The sequence below is a fragment of the Perca fluviatilis genome, chromosome 4 (genome assembly GCF_010015445.1).
Source record: "Perca fluviatilis chromosome 4, GENO_Pfluv_1.0, whole genome shotgun sequence".
NCBI classification, from domain to species: domain Eukaryota; kingdom Metazoa; phylum Chordata; class Actinopteri; order Perciformes; family Percidae; genus Perca; species Perca fluviatilis.
The window spans coordinates 12,196,447-12,217,824 of NC_053115.1; the positions used below are offsets into that span (position 1 = coordinate 12,196,447).

General features: G+C 40.0%; 1 protein-coding gene and 1 pseudogene across 1 annotated transcript; both read right to left on the minus strand.

Annotated features, from left to right (window-relative positions):
* Positions 1-896: 896 nt before the first annotated feature.
* LOC120558143 (keratin, type II cytoskeletal 8-like) lies at positions 897-4,611 on the minus strand. The gene is made up of 9 exons (XM_039799059.1): positions 4,191-4,611; positions 3,824-4,032; positions 2,961-3,021; positions 2,762-2,857; positions 2,468-2,632; positions 2,228-2,353; positions 1,903-2,123; positions 1,750-1,808; positions 897-1,645 (listed from the first exon to the last, which is right to left on the minus strand). Exons 1-9 carry the CDS (start codon positions 4,542-4,544, stop codon positions 1,524-1,526), a joined length of 1,413 nt encoding a protein of 470 aa, XP_039654993.1. The 5' UTR covers positions 4,545-4,611; the 3' UTR covers positions 897-1,523.
* Positions 4,612-17,467: 12,856 nt separating this feature from the next.
* Positions 17,468-20,666, minus strand: LOC120558144 (annotated as a pseudogene).
* Positions 20,667-21,378: the final 712 nt, after the last annotated feature.

Consider the following 21,378-nt stretch of genomic DNA (forward strand, 5'->3'; position numbering starts at 1 on the left):
AATGCAACGTGCTGTATACGGCAGACATACACTTGGCGTAGACATACACGCAGATAGCTCAAAATGCGTACAGATAACACGCCACTTGGATTTAGAAAATGGCGTGTGTGTTTACATGAAGCCATGATGTCACGTTGAACCGGTTGTTGCACCAATTTTAAGCTGAGAAAGGGGGGCATCATAAGATGCATCACCTGTAATTGCTCTAACGGCGATGCAACTGTTTTTTTGGAAACATGAATGGTTACAACTTTAGAAACTGGCATGTGCCTTGTATACATTTTATGACTCAACTGTAATTCCTCTGGGACCAATTTTAACAATTAAATGTATGATGACTGCCAGCACTCTCAGCCTGAGGTGAAGATGAAGAAAGAATCTGTCTTGTTAACATCCCAATAAAGACTTTAAGTGGACACAGTACATTAATAAACCATTGTATTTGCAGAAAATAATGCAGTTAATGTACTTAAATAATGTACTATCAAATAAGGTTACAGAGTGTTTGCATTGTTGTGCAACACACTACAACCTTGGCGATCTAGTGAAACTGAGTGTCTACACGATGTTTGAACTGCAAACGCTGTTAATTAGTGACATGTCCAATTTCTTTTTCCAGTTTTTGTGTGGTCTCACTGAGAAGTAATTAGTGAAGCTTTGTGGATTTAAAACCTTTACCCATCACAATTTTGATATTTACTAGAAATGACAATGTAGAGATGACATAATGTACATGCATATCTGGCGGATTACAAAACCAAGCAGGAAGTGAGTAGCAAAAAGTGGCACAGCACTGCCCCCAAGTGAAATCTCAGTGTAGAAATGTTGCTGTTAAAGTAAAACCCTCCTAAGCTTTTTCTTTCATTTATCACAACAATGAGAGTGAGAGGCAATCATTTTAGTTCTCAGATTTATTTTATTCAGATTCTTTTGATGTCATTTTCTGCAACATTCATCAGTAATGTTTATAGGAAGGTTTTTACTAAATAAATCTGGTTTCAACATAATTTTGTCTTGAAGGCAAGTAAAGGCAAAGCTGAACATGGAAAAATTTGACAGGAAATCAACAAGTATAAGCCAGTAGCCAATCTGTTCAAACGGAAACTGTAAACATGTAAAGTCACACAAATTAAATTTTACTGTTTTTCTACAGTTATCAGAGTTGGTCAGTGACTTGCTCCCCTTACTAATATCAGCACTATTTCCTATTTCAGAGCAGTTCATCAGTGCACTGCAATACAAAAAGTATTTAGATTGACAAGATTGAGTACAGACTTTTAGTTTGGCTCTTGTGTGTTTAAGGCCATGTTTACCTTAAGAAACTCTTGTTAAATTATGTTAAACATAATTTCTTACTCTCAAGAAGAGTAAGAAAAGCTGCCAGGGATCGTTGAAACACAACTGGTAGCAGTGTAACAATATATTCAGCTCTCTTGTTGAACCTGCTCAATGGTATTGCAAAGCACCATGAATGGGATTCAAATTCAAGAGTTTCTGAAGGGGAAGAGGACTGGCTCTCCTTTTTAATACACTCTCCTGGAACTGGTTGATGAGACTGTGGACTTGGTAACAGTACCGCCATAACCACCAGACAAGCTGCTGCCACCATAGCCGAATCCACCGCCGGAGCTGGAGCTGGAGTATCCTGGAGCAGAAGAAAAACGTGTTATCATTTATCCATCCATCTGTGAGTGTGCTCTGTTGGTTCAGGTATCACTATGATGTTGATGTATAAAATCAGTAACTTACCACCACCTCCAGAGGTCTGCTGCACGTGGATAGTTGCGCTTGCGCCTCCGCTGGCCAGTCTAATGGTGGAATAATGACAAGTTAGTGCCTAATTCAGAGTTGAAGCTAATGCTGCAGTCATGAAACTTCATTAAATATTTAAGTTTATTTCACCTGGACTCCTCTCCTTCCAGCAGTTTCCTGTAGGTGGCAATTTCGATGTCCAGGGCCAGCTTGACGTTCATCAGTTCCTGGTATTCGCGCACCTGGCGGGTCATGTCCTGCTTGGCTCTCTGCAGAGCATCCTCCAGGTCCTTAATGCGGAGCTTGGCATCCTTCACTGCCAGCTCACCACGCTCCTCAGCCTCTGCAATCTGAGCCTCCAGGCTGACCCTCTGTGGAAAATCATGTCAGATATGTTTTAATAATTGCAAATCTTCTTAAACAATGAAGTGTGTTAATAATAAGGCATCATCCATGAGAAGGTTTTGAAATATACCTGTCCCTTGACGGCCTCAATCTCATTCTGAAGACGGGAGATCATGCGGTTTAGCTCAGAAATCTCAGCCTTGGTTGTGCGCAGGTCGTCACCATACTGTCCGGCAGTACTCTGCATCTCCTCATACTATTATGAAAAATACAACAAGGTCTATCAAAAAGATGATCCAGAAGGTTGAGAGAGGTGTTGCAAGTGTATATGAAAGACACGGGATAAACATTAACTCTTTCTTTTACTCACCTTCTGTTTATACCAGGTCTCTGCTTCCGCCTTGCTGCGGTTGGCAATGTCCTCATACTGAGCACGCACTTCAGCCACAATAGAATCCATGTCCAGGTTACGGCTGTTGTCCATCTCCACGATGACAGAGGTGTCCTTGATCTGGCTCTGCAGCTCACGAAGCTCCTACAGAACCAGTGGTTATTGTACCATAGTTAACTCTTGTCATTTTTTATTTGCACAATGAACGCTCATTAGCTTTAATTCAAATGGTTATCATAGTATTATGAAGTATTAGATATTATAGATACATACAGTCTCATAGACGGCCCTGAGGAAGTTGATCTCATCCTGAAGAGCATCAGCCCTGGCCTCTAGCTCCACCTTGTTCATGTAGGCAGCATCAACTTCCTGAAAGAAGATCATGTAGAAAAAAAGTGTTATAACTGGCCACATTTCATTAAATCCCAGAATTTAAAAAAGAATAATTATGTCCATCTTGATATATTGGTACCTTCTTCAGTAGCACAAATTCGTTCTCTGCAGCTGCACGTTTGTTGATTTCATCTTCATACCTGTTGGAACACAAGTCAGCTCTTTAGTACATCTGCTCCATTTTCTCACTATAGCCTCTTTCCGACCAAGTAGTTACAGGAACGTAGTTACAGGAACAGTCCACTTCTAAACAGTTCTACTAAATACTCTCCCCCAAAACTGTTTTTTCCATTTGCATTCACACTGGCCAAGTGGCCATAGGAACTGGTAGGAGGGGTAAGGGAGTTACGCAAGCATGGCAACGGTCTTCATAGCGTTGTCACTTGACTTTAGCGCCACATACAACAACAAAACAGCATGGAGGAGACCATCGGAATGTTCCTGTTGTACCTTGTCGGGATCCTAATAACGGAGTTCGAATGGCGGCGTTTAAAGACTAGGCTGGAGTACTTAACAGAGAAACACAGAAGACGAAGGCTCCAGCGTAATATGATCCTAATTAATATGATGGAAGAAAATAGAAGAGCAGAGCGCAACAGGCAAACAAAACGACGGGTAAGTTTAACTAGCATTAACAATTAGCTGGTTGAATGTGTGATGTTTGTCTTATGAGTTAGCAAAAGTAGGCAAATTGCAACAGACAGTGAAGAATATGTACTGTATGTGTTTCAGACATTGCTAGGTCACTAACGGTTCCTATGCGGAAAAGGAAAAAGACCCTGCCCTGAAGTAGGACCTGAAAGAGTTACAGGAACTGCGGTCAGAGGAATTTAATAATCCCCAAATTGGTCCAGTCGGAACATGAGAAAAAAAGGGTTCTAGGAAAGGGACTTATATCAAGGTATATGTTATAACTAGTGACCATTTCTTGAAAGAACTCACTTCCTCTTGAAGTCCTCAACCAGGCCCTGCATGTTCCTCAGCTCTCCCTCCAGCTTGCCCTTCTCATTGCCCAGCCCGTCGAGCTGTCTGCGCAGGTTGGCAATGTAGGCCTCGAACATGGCATCGATGTTGGAGCGGGTGGTGGTCTGGTCCTGCAGGAGGCTCCATTTGGTCTCCAGCATCTTGTTCTGCTGCTCCAGGAAACGAACCTGTGGAGACACAAAACCAGGGAAGATTGTCAACAGTTGAAAAAAAAAATATACCAATTTATAAATGTGGTATAGCCAATGCTTTGATTGACTATTTGAAGCTCCGTCTGAATTGTTTTTGAACATAAGACCGTCACACAGAGCATGCAGGAACTAACCTTGTCAATGAACGAGGCGAAGCGGTTGTTGAGGGTCTTGATCTGATCCTTCTCCTGAGTGCGGACAACCTGGATGGTGGGGTCAATATCCAGGTTCAGAGGGGTCAGCAGGCTCTGGTTGACTTGGACAGCTGTGATCTGTGGAGGGATGAAGCCGCCTCCTGTTTGGCTAGAAGTAAAGCCATAACTACCAGAACCACCACCTAATCCGCTGCCCATTGAAGACATACTAAAACCAAGACCACCAGCTCCAGCCCCAGCACCATAACTGGATCTTTTTACAGAGTAGCTGCTAACTGGTGCAAAGGACCTCCTGGTACTGCTACTAGAGCTGACAGAGTATGCCTTCCTCATGTTTGTAGTGGTAAAGGTTATCAACGTTCTGAGAACAGGAGAACAGGAGATGAGCAGTCTTCAAAAGGAGAGCCGAGTCCCTCTGAGTGTCTGGCTGTAGACTCTGCCAGCTTTTATATCTGTGCCGAGGGAGTGGGAGGATCCTCTTCAGCCACTTCAACCTGTACGTTCACTTTTGCTGTCCACCCTCCCCTCCACCTCAGCCTACATGCCTCTGGCTCTGAATGACAGGAGTGACCAGTCCTGTAAAACAGGTAGTGAAGGTTTGTCAGAAGATAAGCCTTGACACACCCTGCAGTGGGACATGCTGAAGGGGAATAACAGGCTGAAGGGGGAGTGAGTAAGAGGTATAGAAATGGAGTAAAAATTATATTATGTAACAGAGCCTCGTCGAGTGTGTAACTCCTGTAGCCTGATTAGTGGTCACCGGGCAGTGAAATGAATATTGAAGGCTAGTAGGGAGGGGTTGTGGATGAGTAACAGGCAAAAAAGTACACATGCTTTGAAATCCCCTTTTTAGAATAAATATAAAAATAATAAAAAAAAATTTTTTTTTTATAAAAAAAAAATAATTTTTTTAAAAAAAAAAAAAAATTTTTTATTTAGTGCATGTTGGAACATACCACATAATGCATATGAAGTGTTCAAAGTTCAGTTCTCCTTTGGTATGTTCAAGTTTCCCCAGTTGTTAGATTAAGTCATTCTAGGCCCGTTTTAGTTCCTTCAGTGTAAACAATGCAGAAAATGTCAATGCTTTAATAGCTCACAGCGGTAAAAGTTAACAGGTATAGCTCACACGTTTGAGAATGAAAAAGTACTCTCTCCCTGCTGTACCACGTCTGCTGATACACACTTAGTTTAACTGAAAATAGAATCATTATTATTATTATTATTATTATTATTATGACATCTCACCAACTACATTTATTTGACAGTAGCTGTAGTTACTAGTTACTTTTCAGTGTTCTTCATTAGAACTAGGCAGACACATAAAGAGGGTTATATTATTCATTAAACTACCTAATAATATATATATATATATATATATATATATATATATATATATATATATATATATATATATATATATACTTTATTACACACACAGGTCCATATAACACATAATACAATATACATAGTATAAAAAAGAGATACAAAAATACATAATAATTGCATAGCCTATTGGATATACAGTACAGGCCAAAAGTTTGGACACACCTTCTCATTCAATGCGTTTCCTTTTTATTTTCATGACTATTTACATTGTAGATTCTCACTGAAGGCATCAAAACTATGAATGAACACATATGGAATTATTTAATTAACAAAGGTGTGAAATAACTGAAAACATGTCTTATATTTTAGATTCTTCAAAGTAGCCACCCTTTGCTTTTTTTATTAATAAGGGAAAAAATTCCACTAATTAACCCTGACAAGGCACACCTGTGAAGTGAAAACCATTTCAGGTGACTACCTCATGAAGCTCATTGAGAGAACACCAAGGGTTTGCAGAGTTATCAAAAAAGCAAAGGGTGGCTACTTTGAAGAATCTAAAATATAAGACATGTTTTCAGTTATTTCACACTTTTTTGTTAAGTACATAATTCCACATGTGTTCATTCATAGTTTTGATGCCTTCAGTGAGAATCTACAATTTAAATAGTCATGAAAATAAAGAAACACATTGAATGAGAAGGTGTGTCCAAACTTTTGGCCTGTAATGTACAATAATACATAAAAATTGCATATTAACCTATAGAATATACAGGCTATTGCACCAATGCTGTCTTAACCTAGAAGTGTATCTATAACAGCTTTTCACAGGGCTGACTAGAGCTTCAATTATGTGGTTCTCTTACTAATATGACTTGTCCAGGCGAATATAAGTAATATATTGTATATAATATATTGTATTGTATAGTAGATAAAGCTTCCTACATCTTAACCAGCTACAACATTAAAATGCTGCTTACATGTTAATGCATGCATAACAATATTCCAGGAATATAATCCTTATAATAAGCCAACTTTAAGAAGCCATTTTATATTATGTATACAAATACATTTTATATTTATGCTATTTTAAACCTCACTATTACTCTAGCAACATATGCATTAAATGTGATATCAAAATCAACAACATATTAGAAGAATAAAGTATATTTCCCAGATGTTGAAGAACAGCACTGCAGTTAAATGATTAACCATAATATTATCAAAAACACAACCTGCTTTACAAACATTTTACTGCCCAAACAAGTCAACTATAAACAAGTTGAACAAGAATGGGCACATAACACACCCTGCCTAAACCCTTTTACTATTGACATGAAACCACTCAGAGCACTACCCCATCTAACTTGTATGGTTTCATTGGCATAACAATACACAGGGGTCCTCAGTAGATGTTTTTGTGAAGTTACAAAGCTGTAACCAGTCTTTCCAAATTCTCTCAACCACCTCGAAAATGCTTGCTGGGCTGTAGTTGCTCATTTATCACTAATAAATATAAATGTTTTGTCCTTTATCTTTTATGAGCGAAACCAATATTGAGATGAAACAGTCAGCATCAGTATACAAATGCATAACTGGATAAAAAGATTGTACTGACTGAATTATGCTATGTTTACATGTGGCCGGCTATTTTCATAAACATTTCAACCTCTCCGTTTTCAAAAATAACATCGTGCACAGCTGTCAGTTTTCCAAGGTGAATTCTCCGTTTGCGTGTAAACGAAGGGCACAAGCAAAGGGAAATGTCTCAGTTTTTCAAAATAACCATGTACATGTAAACAGGGCCTAAGCCTGTAATAGATTTTTAATCCTTTTTTTTACTTATCCCAAAGTTATTCAATTAACGTGTTGCTTGTGCTTCAGAATAATTGGTTGGTTAATTGATTGGTTCAAATTAATGTGGCTGAATGCAGGTACGGTCTTAGGTCAAAGGAAGATGAGCATTTCTCCCCTTTTTTAACCGGGGCCTTGGCCAGTTGACCTGGACCACCTGCGGGCCAAAGCTGCCTTCCCGTATCAACCTATTCATTGCTATGCCTTCCCCTCCTGTAGTTGGGCTCCCACAGGGGAGCACCCTGACTTTTTCAAGAGCCTGCCTGAAGAGGTGCTACCCCTTATCAAGAATTGGCCTTCGGGTTGTTCAGAGACGATTGGTAGAACCCCTGTCATCAAACACTCAGTCCCCACGGTGAAAAACATTCCGGTGCGCTTCAGAGCTTACCGGGTCTCATCAAAGAAAAGAAAAGGGAAAGAGCATGTGAGGTTAATGCTCAGGGATTACATCATTGAGCTTTGTCAATCTTCTTGGGGAGCCCCAGTGGTCTTCACAGATAAAGCTGATAGGACCCCTAGATGTTTTTCTGATTTCAGATGTCAGTATGTGAAAGTATGAGTAATAAGTCAGTATGCGTCTTATGAAACGCCTATAGATTCAATGCCTTAAGGCTGTTTTATGCTTCTGCTTCAACTCCAAGCCGTGGCTATGGAATCACTCCTACGGTGTTGTGACCCTTTTGGAGTTCTGCTTTGGGGTTGAACGCGTTTCTTTGCATCGCGGTGCATTTCACTGGTTTATCTGTGTTTTTTGCCCCCAACGGCACTAGGATTAGGCATTGGTTATGGTTAGGGTTAGGGTTAGGGTTAGGGTTAGGGTTAGGGTTAAGGTTAAGGTTAGGGTTAGGTCGCAGCGCTGCCTGGAAGGAGCTGTTGGGGGCATTTCACTGCCAGAACGCTAGGGGCTGTATGGTTTCCAGAGGATCAATTGCGACACTCTTTGTTTATTTGTCTGTGTGCCTAGAGCCGGCGTGTGTGTGTGTGTGTGTGTGTGTGTGTGTGTGTGTGTGTGTGTGTGTGTGTGTGTGTGTGTGTGTGTGTGTGTGTGTGAGGAGTGGGAGACAGAGCGAGGGAGAAAGTGAGAGAGTGAGCAAGTTGTGACTCTAGAGGCATAGTGGGAGAAACAAAGTGTCAACCCTGTGCTTTCTGACCAAGGTGGGAAATCTGTAGCAGGAAAAGTTAACCCTCTCCTTGATTTCATGTTGTTTATGAAAAAGGAGATCCAGGAAATGAGTAGGGGGAAATGCAACGCTACCAAGCCACGGCCAAGCCACGTGCGTCACCGCGACATGTAGTTACATTTTTCGAGAGGTGCAAGTCAGTCTATGTCATAGGGTTCCGCGTAGGTTCGTGTCTCCACGTACCTGCATGTAGAAACGGTGTAGATTTTACCCAGAATTATAAAACAGCCTTAAGGCCGGCTGCACAGTTGCTGTGTGGCGTTTCTGTTGCGTGTCAGTTGCGTGGTGGCTGCGTGGCGTTTTCTATGTCTTTGCATATCAGAAACGTGTCTGACGCCTCGCTGCTAGCCTTGTCTGTACACATGTATGTTTCCCATATACTGATTTGATTACAGCAAAGACAACGTCGGCAGTATTGACGGCAAAATAGGCTACAGAATATTTTGTTCTGTATTGACAGGTGCAATATTTTAAAATCGATAATTATTTATTATTTTTTTAATTTACATTTATATCTGCATTTATGTAAAACCTAGAGACTTTCAAACATCAAAATGTCATTTATTATGTATTTGTGTCAAAATGACATATAAACATCTTTTCTATTCTATTTTGCCTGGAAACGCCACGCAGCTGACACGCTCACGCCACGCAGCCAGTGTGCAGCCGGCCTTAAATCCATGATATCCTAGTGCCTCTGCATGGACCTGAGTGTTCCAGATCACGGGACTTTAGGTCAGGGTACTGGCAGGTGGATATGGAAGAGGAAAGCAGGGACAAGACGGCTGTTGTGATGCCTTTTGGCTTGTTTCATTTGAAGGCTATCCGTTTGGTCTTAAGTAAGCTGGAGCAACATGGAGAGGGTCCTTTGAGGATCTAAAGGGGGTCCTTTGTTTCATTTTCATCGATAGTAGTAAGAATGAGTATTTTAGTATTTACTAGTTACTTATGGGGTATTTTAAAGGAAAGGAGAAATAACTAATTGAACAATGTAGCCTCCAAAAAAACCACTGTAATTAATAGGATAATCAACTGCAGCAGTCCTGTTGTTGATATTGACGGTCAATCCACTGAGAGTTGTCTGGACTTGGCTGGAATGAAATCCCCCATGATGACGTAGTGAACAGGGGGGCCGATGGGTAACACCCTTAAGCACCGTTTGGAAAAACAGTTGCAGTTGTTTATCTAACCACCAGGGGGAGCAGTGATTGGACACAAGTGTTTAGTGGCCTGAAATCAGTTGATCTTATTATATTTGATGTGTATGAGAGTGTGATCCTACTGAGCATACTTTTATAATGTCATGGTTATCAGGTCATGAAAATATTATGTTGAAGCTTTCCCCCTAACTCAACAACTCTGAAGTCTTGAGGCTAGTGAGCTAAAAGTGTGGACAGTTTGGTTGGTTAGATCAGGGATTCTCAAGGACAGGGCTGTGACCAGTACCTGGGGCCTGTTTCACAAAACCAAGATAAGGGATTAAGCCGGGATTTCCCAGTTATCCTGGATGAATTAAGCCTTGATTCGGTTTCACGAAAGCGGAGGCACATAAATCACCATGGAGATTTATTCTGTAAGCTAGCCTGCTCTGACCAGCTACAGCCAGGATTTATTTAATCCTGTATTTTCTGTACCAGCAGTGTTTTACCCTATTGTTATTATCAGCTTTATACAAAGTCTATTGCTGTTATTTAAGTATGTTATTATTTAAAGTTGTGACATTATTTTATAATTATTATGTATTATTATGTTATATTGTGTATGGACTGTGTTATATTGTTGTTAGAGTTTAATTAATATATTATGAGTTGTTGAGATATTAGGCTGATCAATTTAAATGTGTTTAATGTTGTTATAAGAATACATACAATGTGTACATTTCTATAGTTACCAATACCTTGATTTTTTGGTTGATTCATTTTTTTTTCTTTAACAATAAGTATCATGTTTGTTCACTTCCATGTACATTGTATTTGCATTCTTAGCCACAATTTGTTTTGTCAGTATGCAACTATAATTTGGGAGGATTGTACAATTTAAGAACATATCCTAATTGTCATCCTCCCAAATTATAGTTTAGTTCACTGGCCAGTAACTATCTAGTGATGTAGGCTACTGTGCATTCTGCAACAGGAAACCTCAATGGTTTTGACCTTATATTTGGGGAATAACTGATGTATCACTCTGTTCCATTCATGTTTACAGTGTGCATGATTTATCACTTAATTATCTTCATAGTTTCTAGATTTTAGAGTCCAAGTTCTTTAGTGTCTTTTTTTCTATGTCCATATATACAGGAGCAAGGCATATAATATGTAGAGAAGGAACGCGAAAAAACCCGCAAAAAGCGTGGCAGACAATAGCGGACAGACTGAATGATAGTCTAAAAATATACATTTATGAACTACTGCTCTTAACTGAAACCATTCAATAAGTCACTGTCATTGGCAAAAACGAACAGTTGTACACTTTGCATTAAACGCGAGCAGTGGAAGTTAATATGACTTAGGACATTTATATTTTAGCCCATCAGAGAGAGAGGGAGAAACTATGGAGCTAGAACAGTGACAGTAACCTGTGGTATTGAAAATAAAAATTGGCATTGAAACAACAAATATTGGTACTGAAAAATGTTGAACTGAAATATAAAACACAAACATCAAAAGTAATAATCTCACAATGCTATTATTTTATTTCACTTTGACATTTGTTTGTATTATGTTAGGTTTTCAATGTCAATCTACATTTTTTTTGATGTCTGACTTTTTCAGTAAGTTTTTTTTACGCTGTCAGGATTTTTACAATGTCACTGGTTTTCAGTTTCAACTTTCTGTCACTGTTTTGGCTTAAGGAGGGAGGGGCCTGAGGGGAGGGACAACGAGGGCGTGGTTTACAGGTAATTTGCATAGGCTACTGGGAGAGAGAAGCAGCTCCACAGGCATCCACAGATCCATGTGTTATAACCACATATCTGCAATGGCTTCCACAAGTTCACCTGGAACCTCCAATATCTAGTAGTCTGTTTATTTCTGCCATTTTTTCCTTAGAAGCAGGCTGGTTTAGTGTTAACTTTTAATGTAGGCCTAAGCTGTGTTGTTTTGGCAGAGGTTAGAACTGTTCTCTTCATCCATGGTTAGCACACGTCAGCTAACTTGTGGCTAATTGTAGCTAAGTCTCCGGCTGGGGATGTCAATCTATCTTCTATAATCTAGTATTTATAATAACAGTAATTTGTGTCCTTTATAAGTCTAAGGCTAGTGTTATTGCTGGTGCACGAGGCTTGACTCGCTTGCATCTCTCATTAGCTCCGTCATGGATGTCTTGAGAGAACGAGCTCCGCTCTCTCTACCTGCCGATACAGCCACGGAACGTTAACGCCCCTCCCCCATAACTATCCTCCAATCACAAGTATAGCTGCTGACTGACAGGTTTCTAGGCAAATCACACAGGCAGAACGCGTTCACTGACATTTCCTAAAACTGGGAAAACACAGTTACTGAATAACTGCCTTAACTGAACATAACAGTTAACATTATCATGTAAACCAGTCCAGTACAATATTTTATAACTGTTTAACTGATATTATCGGTTAAAGGTTTACTTGGACATAAATGTATAAATTTGTCTGTAAACAAAAACTAGTATGTCTGAGGTATTTCTGGCTTAAAGGCATAACCTTTACATTTCTCATCTGATTTCACTAAGTTGTGTATAATTACAGGCACCTTTGACTGGGAGGCAGTTTATGGAGAGACTGCTGAGAAGGCTTCAGGAAGTTCTGCAACATCAGCCTGTGGATTTTGACTATTTACACTTTTACACTGTTTTACACTGGTTTAAGTCATGAAATGGGACTTGTACCCTTTTGCATAGGCCAGTACACATTAACCCTCATATGCATTATCATTGCATTTACTGTAATTTGTTATGAAATATAGAGTCAAATTCTTACTTGAATATATTTATTTGTTATTCATTGAAAGGTACAGATTTAACTGTTTTGCTGGAGTCCATACTGTAAATGCATGTCATTTCTAAAACTGTTAAGGATTAAAATCAGTACTACATATAAAGTAGTAGTGGTATGTGTCATTTTAAACAACAAAATGGTTTTCCTGTGTTATCCTGCCATGTTTATGTGTGAGAATCACATAGTTGTCAGTTTGCAAAGCTCCGCCATTGTACTAGGAGTTAGTATAATGTCATTATTATGTGCTACTATCGCCACTGTTCATCACACCCCAACCCCTCGTCAGCACCGCCTACAAGCCTGGGTTGTCGAGGTTTCTTCCAAGAGGAGTTTTTCCTGCCACTGTCGCTTTCTTGCTCTTGAGGGAATTACTGGAATTGTTGGAATTGTTGGGGCTTTGTAAATTATAGAGTGTGGTCTAGACCTACTCTATCTGTAAAGTGTCTCGAGATAACTTATGTTATGATTTGATACTATAAATAAAATTGAATTGAATTGAATTGAATTGAAATGGCTGCCCTCAGTTCTGCCATAGTCTGCAGCCTCAGAGGGCACTGGATGGGTGGTAAAGTACTCACTGCAGGTCTTCTGTTCTGTTGATTTGTATATCTGTATTGCAAGTAAGGTTATTATAGTTCTTTTATAATACTTACAAAACATACACTTTTTTGAAATAAATGCACACTTGGTGTGCATTTTATTTTATCATATGGCCATAATAAATATCAAACAAAATAAAGAAGTTTAATTCAAATTTTGGCAAGTGTGTAGTGTCAAGGCCTGGATTAAAATATATAGTGGGTTGAGGACTAGTACCTCTTGACAATCAGTAATCAGTACTATTATATATTTCAACCCCAAGTGGGCTAGCTGATGTGGTATTAGCTGCGTTGGGTGCTTACTACAATTAGCCACAAGTTAGTTGTGTGTAGCCATGGATGAGAGAACAGTTTTCTGCCAAAAACACAGCTTAGACATTAAAGTTACACTAAACCAGTCTTCTAAGTGAAAAAAATGCAGAGATAAACAGATTTATTAGATTGGTTCAGGTGATTGTGGGATTCAGATATAGGTATTTAGGATGTGTGGAGGTGAGTTTAAGTATCAAATCATATAAATTACGTAACGCTCTCCCCCACTCCTACGCCAAAACAGTGAAGAAAGTTGAAACTAAAACAGTGACATTGTAAAAATCCTGAGTGTAAAAAAAACTGTTACTGAAAAGTCAGACATCAAGTGTATTGACATTGACTATCATAATACAAAAAATGTCAAAGTGAAATAAAATAATAGCATTGTGAGATTATTATTTTTTGAGGTTTGTGTTTTATATTTCAGTTCAACATTTTTCAGTACCAATATTTGTTGTTTCAATGCCAATTTTTATTTTCAATACCACAGGTTACTGTCACTGTTCTAGCTCCATAAGAAACAGAGTGAAAGAGATATTTACGCATCATATTCTAGCGTTGTAGAAAATTGATCTTTATGGTAAATTTCCTGAGTAAATTATCTTCTGTTACTTTTAAGGCAAAGAGTACAACTGTTAATTTGCGCAAATGATTAGTAGTTCCTTGAATGGTATGTTATGACGGTTCAATTCAACAGTTGTCAGTTAATGTATATATTTAGGCTACAATTACATTCAGTGGTCCTGCCCTTTCGCTGTTTCATTACAGCGGCCTTTTCTTTCTTTTATACAAATGTATTTCATGATATCATACTTCCATAAGAAGCTGCTGCTCACTCTGTATAAAGTATGTACAACGCGTAGTCTCTATTTTGGCATCAGTAAACTGTGATGCGACCTGCGGTTTTTGAGGAAAGCCGTGGGCCAACATCTATCTGAATTACTTCAGCCTGGCTCAACCTAGTGCTCCTCCTCAGCCTGGCTCGGCTTTGTGAAACGCACCACCAGGATGCACAGATTAGCTAGGTCAAGCCTCGATTTATCAGTTATCCTGGATTTATATATTCTGCTTTTGTGAAACAGGCCCCTGGTCTCTTCTCCACTCAGCCCAAACACTCAGCATTACAGTGTACCTTTTTGTTCGCACTAATGGGCCATCGTGCCACAGGTTTCCCTGCCCCCTCTGAGGGTAAGTCACTGTTATGTCACAGAAGAACCACTGGGATTGTTAAAAGCACCAGAAATAGCAAAGCAAAAATGCATAGAGGTCATAAATCTGTCATAGAAAACCAGTCAAACCCATGGACAGCAGTAACCGTGGTATGGTCTTGCCCAGGTTAAATGAATAACCAGGTTATGCCAGTTCTCCCCATATACATGAGTGGGGATAAATGGGAAGAATTATTAAGAATTTTCCAGCCCCTAAATTAGTCAAATTTAACAACTTAATGTTTCATTCTCACACTCTTAAAACAGTGTCATCTGCTCAGTGCCCTGACCAGATGACTGATAACTTGTTTTAGCTCATTGTCTGTAAAGTTAACCAGCGTCGGGTGGAATTGGCAAGCTAACTTTAGCTAACACAGCAGCAGTTCCAAATAATTCGTTTAGTGCCATGCAATGAAAAATACCTTTTCACAAAGTTTTTCACAAGTACTGAACTTGAGGATGAGGGTGCATTTTCCAAAAGAATGCTTTAATTCTGAAAAACAAAGTTGGTCCCACACGAAACTCACTCAATGTCTTTTAATATTGTTTCTTAGATATGTAGGCTACATACCAAGACAATTCATGAATATTAACTGAGATACCCCATTATATTTTGAGCAGTAGGCCTACGTGTGCTGTTGGCAAAATTGTGTCTAATCTGTCTGTGTCTATGTCTGACCTGGGCTGGCACATGTTTGTTAAAAAGCATGTGCGTGCACGAGCACTACGGTCACGCAAAGTGTCCCAGTTTTAGTTCCGGGAAATCTGGTCACCCTACATTAGCTGTTCAGGTTTAATTACTAATGTTAACTAACATTTTAGTTAGCAATAATTAGTCTGTGCCTATGTTATTTCCTTACATATACCCAGTGGCGCAAAACGTGGGTATGCGCTATATGCAGCGCATAGGGGCGCAGCACCATGGGGGCGCCAAAGCGATGGTAAAAAAATAATAAATACATTTTTTTTTGGTATGTGTATGTAGCTGCTTTTGTGCATTTCTAAATCATTTCTGCATTTCCTCAATGTTATTATATAACAGTGTAGAGGACTAACAGGCTCGAGTAGGCGCCCTATCTCATAAGATTCCATCATAGAATTTTGACATACTGTAGAAGCGGGAGCGGGGGGCCACACACACGGGCATGGCCATAGTAGGATTCGTAATATCGCGAGCAGGGACGAGTAGTGAGTGTCGTCTGTGGAAAAAGATGGATAAAGCAAAAAAGCTGTCGGCGGCTAAAAATAGAAAAAGAAAGAGGGAAAAGGAGATGGCATGTCAATGGATGCAACAGCAGTTAAATAAGTGGATGATGAAAGGCAACAGGTAGGATTTAAAGTGTAACGTCTTTTCTTGGAGGCTTGCAAATATTCATGTTAACAGACTAGCTAGTGTTTGCTAACACTGGGAATGTAGATCAAATTTCAAAACGGGGTTTTGGGGCGGGAAAAAGGGATTTTTTAAGGTGGGGTTTACAAAAAAAGAAAAAAATGGGGAAAAAATAATGCTTGGTTTACCAAGGAATCATTAATATATTTTGTTTTACCATTAGCTGTCAGACATATATAGGCTATAGTTAATCTGTTGGGTGACATGGAAGCTGTAATTACAGGGTCCTTTTTGGGCAAAAAAATTGTGCAGACAGAGATGGAAAATATAACAATTAGCCTATGTCTGACAGCGGGGACGTAGTAAACAAATCAGAACGCAAATTTAAACATCCGCAACGCATATGCTCGAATGCCATCAATGATGATTTATTTTTTGTAATGAAAATACTGTACAAGAAAAAAGTGGACTACAATAATGTGGTTGCCATGGGGGAAACCAGGAGTGATGATTAGTTGCCACTTGTCACAATTTGGTTAAAGTGATGGTTCGGAGTAATTTCACCCTAGGGTCCTTTGCACCACGACCTCGAGCCAAACACCCCCCAGAAGCTTTTTTCACCTGGGTCGAATACTGGGAGAGTTAGCGTTATCAGCTGAATAGCTTAGTGCATTGAAGCAGATGGACTGTAGGCTGCTGTTGCTGCTGATCCGAGCAGCGCTGTTTTGTTGTATCATAGCAACGATCACAGTGCTTACGGATTCCGTATGCATCACTGTGATTGTTCTAGTGGTGATGTAACTGGTTTTGTGGAAACATGAATGGTTACAACTTCAGAATTTGGCATGTGCCTTGTATCAATATTATGACTCAACTTTAATCCTCTGGGACAAATTTTAACAATTAAATGTATGATGACTGCCAGCACTCTCAGCCTGAGGTGAAGATGAAGAAAGAATCTGTCTTGTTAACATCCCAATAAAGACTTTAAGTGGATACAGCACATTAATACACCATTGTATTTGCAGAAAACAATGCAGTTAATGTACTTAAATAATGTACTATCAAATAAGGTTACAGAGTGTTTGCAGTGTTGTGCAACACACTACAACCTCAGTGAGATCTAGTGAAACTGAGTGTCTACACAACAGCGTTTGAACTGCAAACGCTGTTAATTAGTGACCTGAAGTTTCTATTGCAAGTTTTTGTGTGATCTCACTGAGTATTAATTAGTGAGGCTTTGTGGATTTAAAACTTTTACCACTCACAATTTTGATATTTACTTGACATGACAATGTAGAGTTGACATAATGTATCTGGTGGACTGCAAAACCAAGCAGGAAGTGAGTAGCAAAAAGTGGCACAGCACTGCCCCCATGTGAAATCTCAGTGTGGAAATTACATCTTGCTGTTTAAGTAAAACCCTCCTAAGCTTTTTCTTTCATTTATCACAATAATGAGAGTGAGAGGCAATCATTTTAGTTCTCAGATTTATTTTATTCAGATTCTTTGGATTGTCATTTTCTGCAACATTCATCAGTAATGTTTGTAGGAAGGCTTTTACAAAATAAATCTGGTTTCAACATAATTTTATTTTGAAGGCAAGTAAAGGCAAAACTGAGCATGAAAAAATTTGACAGCACAGTACCAAGAATAAGCCAGTAGCCAATCTGTTCAAACGGAAACTGTAAACCGGGACACAAATTAAACGTTTTTGTTTTTCTAGATTTCAGATTTGGTCAGTGACTTGCTCCCCTTACTAATATCAGCACTCAAATGTAGGAATGAAGACATCAACTGAAAAGTGGAGCATTAAAAATATAGCCTTCCTACAAATCACTTTTGAATCTTATTTCAGAGCAGTTCATCAGTGCACTGTAGTACAAAACATATTTAAATTGACAAGATTGAGAACAGACTTTCAAATGTTTTCTTTGCTTAGTTAACAATTTATTTTGGCTCTTGTGTGTTTAAAGCCATGTTTACTTTCAGAAACTTTACTCTCAAGAAGAGTAAGAAAAGCTGCCAGGGATCATTGAAACACAACTAGTGGCAGTGTAACAATATATTCAGCTCTCTTGTTGAACCTGCTCAATGGTATTGCAAAGCACCATGAATGGGTACAGATTTAGATCAAATTCAAGAGTTTCTGAAGGGGAAGAGGGCTGGCTCTCCTTTTTAATACACTCTCCTGGAACTGGTTGATGAGACTGTGGACTTGGTAACAGTACCGCCATAACCACCAGACAAGCTGCTGCCACCATAGCCGAATCCACCGCCGGAGCTGGAGCTGGAGTATCCTGGAGCAGAAGAAAAACGTGTTATCATTTATCCATCCACCTGTCAGTGTGGTCTGTTGGTTCAGGTATCACTATGATGTTAAAATCAAGTAACTTACCACCACCTCCAGAGGTCTGCTGCACGTGGATGATTGCGCTTGCGCCTCCGCTGGCCAGTCTAATGGTGGAATAATGACAAGTTAGTGCCTAATTCAGAGTTGAAACTAATGCTGCAGTCATGAAACTTCATTAAATATTTAAGTTTATCTCACCTGGACTCCTCTCCTTCCAGCAGTTTCCTGTAGGTGGCAATTTCGATGTCCAGGGCCAGCTTGACGTTCATCAGTTCCTGGTATTCGCGCACCTGGCGGGTCATGTCCTGCTTGGCTCTCTGCAGAGCATCCTCCAGGTCCTTAATGCGGAGCTTGGCATCCTTCACTGCCAGCTCACCACGCTCCTCAGCCTCTGCAATCTGAGCCTCCAGGCTGACCCTCTGTGGAAAATCATGTCAGATATGTTTTAATAATTGCAAATCTTCTTAAACAATGAAGTGTGTTAATAATAAGACATCATCCATGAGAAGGTTTTGAAATATACCTGTGCCTTGACGGCCTCAATCTCATTCTGAAGACGGGAGATCATGCGGTTTAGCTCAGAAATCTCAGCCTTGGTTGTGCGCAGGTCGTCACCGTACTGTCCGGCAGTGCTCTGCATCTCCTCATACTATTATGAAAAATACAACAAGGTCTATCAAAAAGATGATCCAGAAGGTTGAGAGAGGTGTTGCAAGTGTATATGAAAGACACGGGATAAACATCAACTCTTTCTTTTCTCACCTTCTGTTTGTACCGGCGCTCTTGCCTTGCTGCGGTTGGCAATGTCCTCATACTGAGCACGCACTTCAGCCACAATAGAATCCATGTCCAGGTTACGGCTGTTGTCCATCTCCACGATGACGGAGGTGTCCTTGATCTGGCTCTGCAGCTCACGAAGCTCCTACAGAATCAATGGTTATTGAACAGTTAACTCTTTGTCATTTTTTATTTACACAATGAATGCTTATTAGCTTTAACTCAAATGGTTATCATAGTATTATGAAGTATTAGATATTATAGATACATACAGTCTCATAGACGGCCCTGAGGAAGTTGATCTCATCCTGAAGAGCATCAGCCCTGGCCTCTAGCTCCACCTTGTTCATGTAGGCAGCATCAACATCCTGATGAAAATCATGAGGAAAAGAAGTGTTATAACTGGCCACATTTTATCAAATCCCAGGATTTAAAAAAGAAGAATTATGGCCATCTTGATGTATTGGTACCTTCTTCAGGAGCACAAACTCGTTCTCTGCAGCTGTACGTTTGTTGATTTCATCTTCATACCTGTTGGAACACAAGTGAACTCTTTAGTACATCTGCTCCATTTTCTCACTATATCAAGGTATATGTTATAACTAGTGACCATTTCTTGAAAGAACTCACTTCCTCTTGAAGTCCTCAACCAGGCCCTGCATGTTCCTCAGCTCTCCCTCCAGCTTGCCCTTCTCATTGCCCAGCCCATCGAGCTGTCTGCGCAGGTTGGCAATGTAGGCCTCGAACATGGCATCGATGTTGGAGCGGGTGGTGGTCTGGTCCTGCAGGAGGCTCCATTTGGTCTCCAGCATCTTGTTCTGCTGTTCCAGGAAACGTACCTGTGGAGACACAACACCAGGGAAGATTGTCAGATGTCTCCTTAAAAAGCATTATCTATGTATAATAGTGTATTAATTTGGTTTGGCTGGTGCTTTAATTGACTATTTGAATGAATGTAATTGTTCCTGGGTTCTATGATTTTTAAAATAATTGTATACGTAAAAAGCATTATTCATACTGTACCAAATGTGGTATAGCCAGTGCTTTAATTGACTATTTGAAGCTCTGTCTGAATTGTTTTTGTACATAAGAGAGTCACACAGAGCGAATAGGAACAAACCTTGTCGATGAAGGATGCAAAGCGGTTGTTGAGGGTCTTGATCTGATCCTTCTCCTGGGTGCGGACAACCTGGATGGTGGGGTCAATATCCAGGTTCAGAGGGGTCAGCAGGCTCTGGTTGACTTGGACAGCTGTGATCTGTGGAGTGATGAAGCCACCTCCTGTTTGGCTAGAAGTAAAGCCATAACTACCAGAACCACTACCTAATCCACCACCCATTGAAGACATACTAAAACCAAGTCCACCAGCTCCAGCTCCAGCACCATAACTGGATCTTTTTACGGAGTAGCTGCTAACTGGTGCAAAGGACCTCCTGGTGCTGCTACTAGAGCTGACTGAGTATGCCTTCCTCATGTTTGCAGTAGTAAAGGTTATCAACGCTCTGAGAACAGGAGAACAGGAGATGAGCAGTCTTCAAAAGGAGAGCCGTGTCTGACTGTAGACTCTGCCAGCTTTTATATCTGTGCCAAGGGAGTGAGAGGATCCTCTTCAGCCACTTCAACCTGTACGTTCACTTTTGCTGTCCACCCTCCCCTCTACCTCAGCCTACATGCCTCTGGCTCTGAATGACAGGAGTGGCCAGTCCTGTAAAACAGGTAGGGAGGGATTGTCAGAAGATAAGCCGTGACACACCCTGCACCGGGACAGGTTGAAGGGAAATAACAGGCTGAAGGTGAAGAGAGTAAGAGTTAAAGAAGTGGACTAAAAATGAGATTATGTAAGTTAAACGAGCCTCTTCAAGTGTGTAACTCCTGTAGACTGATTAGTGGTCACAGCAGTGAAATGATTATAGGAGGCTAGTTGTGGATCAGTAACAGGCAAAAAAGTACACGCATTGAAATCCCCTTTTTAGAATCCATATGAAGTGTTCAAAGTTCCCGTTCTCCTTTATGCTCAAGTTACCACAGTTTTTAGTTTTTCATTCTAGGCATGTTGTAGTTCTGGATGCCCCAAATAATAAGAAAAACAAAGGGGATATGGGACTTCTTATCTTGTCTTAAACCATGTCTTACACATCTCACATCTTTTAATAAATATAACCTTTAGGTGCATACATTTTCATATTATCTCCTGTGCACAAATGTCTTCATCACTGGCACTACATAACCCAAACAGCCAGGGTGAATTTCATAGGTT

Coding starts and splice junctions, on each gene's coding strand:
- LOC120558143 (XM_039799059.1), bottom strand. CDS start 4,544: ATGAGGAAGGCATACTCTGTCAGCTCTAGTAGCAGTACCAGGAGGTCC. Junction 3,022..3,823: donor GTTGAGGACTTCAAGAGGAA/GTGAGTTCTTTC, acceptor GTGTTCCAACAG/GTATGAAGATGAAATCAACA. Junction 2,858..2,960: donor AATTTGTGCTACTGAAGAAG/GTACCAATATAT, acceptor ATCTTCTTTCAG/GAAGTTGATGCTGCCTACAT.